Source organism: Otolemur garnettii, unplaced genomic scaffold, assembly GCF_000181295.1.
Source record: "Otolemur garnettii isolate 467f Iridium unplaced genomic scaffold, OtoGar3 scaffold00013, whole genome shotgun sequence".
Lineage (NCBI taxonomy): Eukaryota > Metazoa > Chordata > Mammalia > Primates > Galagidae > Otolemur > Otolemur garnettii.
Genome location: NW_003852408.1, coordinates 21,760,193 through 21,765,195, shown reverse-complemented (window position 1 = coordinate 21,765,195; position 5,003 = coordinate 21,760,193). Strand labels below are relative to the sequence as shown.

The window sequence follows — 5,003 nt, the reverse complement described above, 5'->3', positions numbered from 1 at the left end:
TCATGAATCCCCTAAGGGTGAGAAATGCTTCACACTCTGCGCTCATTGGATAAAATGTAGCTGAGAAGTCAAATTCTACAAAACTGATTTAAATTCATACTATTTTTGATGAAAAAAAGAATATACTAGTTTAAAATAAGTATTAATGAGTATTTAGTACTCCGATGAGATTTTTGAGAGAAAAAATTTGGATCCCCTATAAATGTCTCCAGAAAATGATTGCCTTACACAGTACTATAAGATTCAGGTTAATTTAGAATTCAGCCCCAAAGATTGTAAGCAAATGTTACCTAAAATCCTATAAATATATTTCATCGCATGTTGCTAGAGTATTTTCTATAATCTTTCCTTTCGATATTATTGAAGTAATATAAGTTTCCCAAGCTCACAAATGTGGAAAACACAGAAAAGTATAAAGGGGAAGTAATTTAAAAATCAAAATACCACCAACTAGAGTTAATCTCCATAAATGCTTGGTGTATTATGTTGGGTACATTTTTGAGCATTTGTACATAAAACCCACACTCAAGACATTTGCTCAGATGTGTACTTTAAAAAAAAAATTAACTTGGTGTTACCCCATTTGAAAACCATTTGATCACTGCCTTTTAACTTTGCCATAGACAATGAACATTTTCTATATCAATGGTCTTCTAAACTGTGATTTTAATGACTACAGATTATATCATCACCCAGAAATCCCATGATATATTCAATTATTTCCCTAGCTTAAACACTTAAGTTGTTTATACTTTTTCCATGTTGACCAATGATACATTTGTGAGTATTTGACCTTCTTAGATCAACATCTTAACATGTTGTCCTATCATTTCTTTGAGATTACTTCCTGAATATTGAATTTCTGTGTTAACAGTGTTGATACAGGCTTTGGAGACCATTACCATCAGATGGTTGAACCATTCTACCCCACCACAGGCAGTATAAGAGTAACCATTGCCTTCTCTGCAGCACACCCTTAATCTTGCCAAAATAAAGATCTCATATCAATCATTCCCACTGGTCTTGAACTCTGCATATTACTGGCCACTTGTTCTTTCCCTCCTGTGGAATGCCCTAGCCAGAAATGCCCTTTTCAGGTGTATTTTTCCTGTTGAGTTCTACTCATATTTTACTTTTAGAACCTTCTTAAGTTTCTTTGACTTACTAGTTGTAAGATGAGGCATTCCCTGGGTATGCACATGGCATTTCTCTTATTTATTCATTGTTTCATTCATTTAAATATTTTTTGTGAGTTTATTATGATAATATCACAAAAATTATCGTTTTTATTATCAAATACGATACTATACTAAGGAGTGGGGAAAGAGGAACAGTACTGCCCAAGCTCAAGAGAACTTTCAAAAATATTTCCTAAGATTTTAAGTGCTTCTGCTATTATGACTTACACATGTAGGTCATAATAATACTTAATCTTTTTTATTAAAGTTTAAAAAATGACCATCTCAATGTGATGACTGAAGACAGAACTGTTTTCAAGAAGAGCTCAGAGGCTCAACCTTGTCATACCCCTCCATTCTCACACCCACTCTTCCCACATCCCAGCTCATCAGATATCATTGTGCATCATTTTAATATCATTGTCAGGAGGTGGAAGGAAATGTAGGATTTCACACCTGCTGTAGGACATTTAGCTCGATCCTCTGCTTGCTTGCAGTGATGAGCAGATGCAAGGAGGCAACCTGGGACGGAAAGATTTCTGGCGCAAGATGTTCAAATCCCAGAGTGCAGCAAGTGACACCAGCAGCCAGTCTGAGCAGGACACTTCAGAATGCACCACGGCCCACTCAGGAACTACCTCTGACCGTCGTGCCCGCTCGCGGTCCCGAAGAATTTCCCTCCGGAAGAAACTTAAACTCCCCATAGGTAAAAGTATGTCTGTACTTACTTATGGATTCTCTTTTTACCTACCATGTCCTAAAATCAACTCATAATCAAAACAGAACAGCCTTCAAATCACAAGGTTCTTTTCACAGGTATCTCTTAAACTCCTACTATGTGCCCTTCCTGCTAGGCATCAGGGATTAAATAGTGAGCAAAGCATACAGCCCCCCTCTCCAACTTTGCTGAACTTTCGGTCTAGTAAGAACAACAATCATTATGGCAGATAATCCTACAATTAAGTATGGTTGCAGACTATGAAATTTATGAACGGTAATAGATGTCGTGTGAGGGAAGCATGCCCTAATGAGATCTGGCCTGAATGAGGGGAGCATGTAGGAGTCGGGAAGGCTTCCTAGAGGCAGTGATGTTAAGATCCACCATGATGCTTCAGAGTAGGAAGAGGAGAGCACTCCAGGTGGCAGTATGTGCCAAGGCATTAGGAAGGAGAATTTAGAAAAACTGAAATGAGGGGGAAGAATGGCCACATGACTATGGTACCACAGTGGGAGCCAGGGCTTGCAGTACAGGTAGACTCTCCATCCTAGATCCCCAGGCAGCCAAGGCGGGATGTTGAACAGGAGAGAAAAACAGGCAGAAAGACTTTTTCTGAAAGATCACTACATGGAAATAATACAGGAGGGAGCATGAGTAGACAAGGGAGACCAGATGGAAAGCTGCCTCATAGTCCAGCTATAAGTAAATGGAAGCTTGGACTTGGTTGTAACCATGTAGGACAGATAGAAGGAAGAAGACAGATTTGAGAGATAGTTAGGAGGTGAGACATGAGAGTTGTTAAGGATAGATGGATTGTGGTTAAGTTCACTGAAGAAGATCAGATTCTTCTAGTTCTGGTCTTACTTGCTAATGTAATTTTCTAGTCCAATATTGAACATTTCAATTCAAAGCATGTACATTGAGAATTTGTTTTCATATCTATTTATGTCAAATCATGTAACTTTCATTGTTTGGTAGGCATATGTTGACATTTTCATTTAATTCTTTTGGTAGAAACTATTACACCATTCTATTTTTTCAATCTATTACATAGGAAACTGGTTGAAACGATCCTCCCTCTCGGGCCTGGCAGATGGCGTGGAGGACCTCCTGGACATCAGCTCTGTGGACCGACTGTCTTTCATTAGGCAAAGCTCCAAGGTAAATAGGACGTTTCTTGTGCAAGGGAATGCAGGGTCACTCACAGAAAAATGTCAGGGCTGGGAAATGCTGAGCACTGGAGGGGCCAAACGAAAAAGAGTTGAAGAAACTCTCGAGTTTCTTAGACGAGTAATGAAAACTAAAATGTTTCAATAGTAGGCTATTGTGAGAAGGAAAAAAGAAAAAAGTGTGACAAAAAATTTATATATCATATATCAAGAGGTATGGGCCATTATTGCCCAGTCATTTTTTAACTGTTAAGACACATATGAAATTACTGACATCGTAGCTCCTATCTAAGGATCCAGTAATTCTGTAACTCTTTCTTTTACATATTTACATCATTCCTCCTCCTTCCACCACTTTTTGCACCATCTGAATAATTTTCCTTATTGAAAAGAATAAAGAAACCCAGAATAACTTTTTCACTAACTGTTCCTTTATGACATGGCTAAGGATGGGAATAGCATGGGATTTGATAAAGGTTATGATTCTCAGTGAAGTGATATTTCCTCCAGAGTCCTTCCCTGTTGATGGGTCAAAGTGTGGTTACTTGTATACCTAATGTGCAGCATGTGATAAGAGTGAATTCCTTTTCTTTATATATATACAAATTATGTGCTTACATTCTCTTTTGTGAATTTCACTAAAACCAGTTTTCTTCTGTCTAATCCGTTTTATAACTAATGTTTTGATATTATAAAGAATAAGATAGTGATATTATAGGACATTTAGAAAATATGCTTAGAATATTTCTTCCTCCCTTTATTTCTACTAAAAAAGAAAATTTGTCAAGTATTTGTGTTTGTGCGGCCTGTAGCTTCCTTGCTTTGCTGAAAGTTTTGAGAACTGTTGGCCTAAAGGCAAGTTGAAGAACACATTTCTGTTCTTAGAAAGAGAAACATGTTATTGCACTTTTATTATAGTACACGCTATAAATTATACTGATCCTTTCCCAGAGGTTTAAAATAGTCTGTTGGGCTAACTTTCATTTTGACCTGATTCTCAATCATGCTGTTGTTTGTAAAGGATGAATAGAGCTTGCTGTTCATGAATTCGAGTTTGTGCTTTATCTTATTTTCATTCTAAGCATAGCTCAATTATTTTTATAGTGCCTTATTATTTATCTTTCACTCTGTGACCTGGATCCATCTTACACTATCACGATGTCTTTTTGGACCCATTCACATGAGAACAAACTTCACTGACTGAACCAACCAAATGTGATAGCCAGAGGATGACGTCATCTTCATGTTCTAAGCAACTTAATTTTTGAGTCAAGGATTAGTCTGACTGCAAAAATGCGCTTTTGAATTTAGTTATCTGACTACTGTCCATTTTCACTCAGGTCAAATTCACCAGTGCTGTGAAACTTTCCGAAGGTGGGCCAGGGAGTGGAGTGGAAAATGGGAGAGATGAAGAGGAGAATTTCTTCAAGCGTCTCGGTAAATGTCACGCAGCCACTTCTATCACAGAACACAAATGTAATCAGATTAAAAGGTCCGTTTTCTATTTCTGCTGGCTTTTCATTCATTTCTTTCTCATTCATGTCTTCTACTACTATCTGTGGCTTCTGTGTTTATTATCAGCTTGTTCAACATTTATGGAAGCCTGACTCTATGCCTCACTTCCTGGTGGGCACTGAGTTTGCAAAGAATAAGACAGCTTCCTCTGCTGTTCTGTCCTTTATTAAAATCTAAGAGTTTTATAAAAACCTTCAGAGATCTTTTTTATCCACCCACCTATCTACTTACAAATTCTGTTCATTGCATCCTTGACAGGTGGCCAGCCACCCTCTGCACACTTCCACTGAGGGGGAGTTTACAACTTTACAAAGCAACCTGTTCCAGAGCCAGACAGCTTTAATTATTAGAAAATCTATCCTTACATTCTGAAAATACATTTATCTATAAATCTGATTCATTTGTCCTGGTTATGACGTCCAT

At 37.6% G+C, this 5,003-nt stretch overlaps 1 protein-coding gene across 1 annotated transcript in view; it reads left to right on the top strand.

Annotated features, from left to right (window-relative positions):
• UNC80 (unc-80 homolog, NALCN channel complex subunit) overlaps positions 1-5,003 on the top strand; it is a gene marked incomplete at its 3' end in the record, with an annotated part of 190,042 nt that overhangs the window by 59,624 nt on the left and 125,415 nt on the right. The window contains exons 18-20 of the mRNA XM_023510374.1: positions 1,676-1,884; positions 2,951-3,057; positions 4,406-4,502. Of these exons, the coding sequence (XP_023366142.1) occupies positions 1,676-1,884; positions 2,951-3,057; positions 4,406-4,502 (413 nt within the window). The remainder of the gene's footprint in view (positions 1-1,675; positions 1,885-2,950; positions 3,058-4,405; positions 4,503-5,003) is intronic.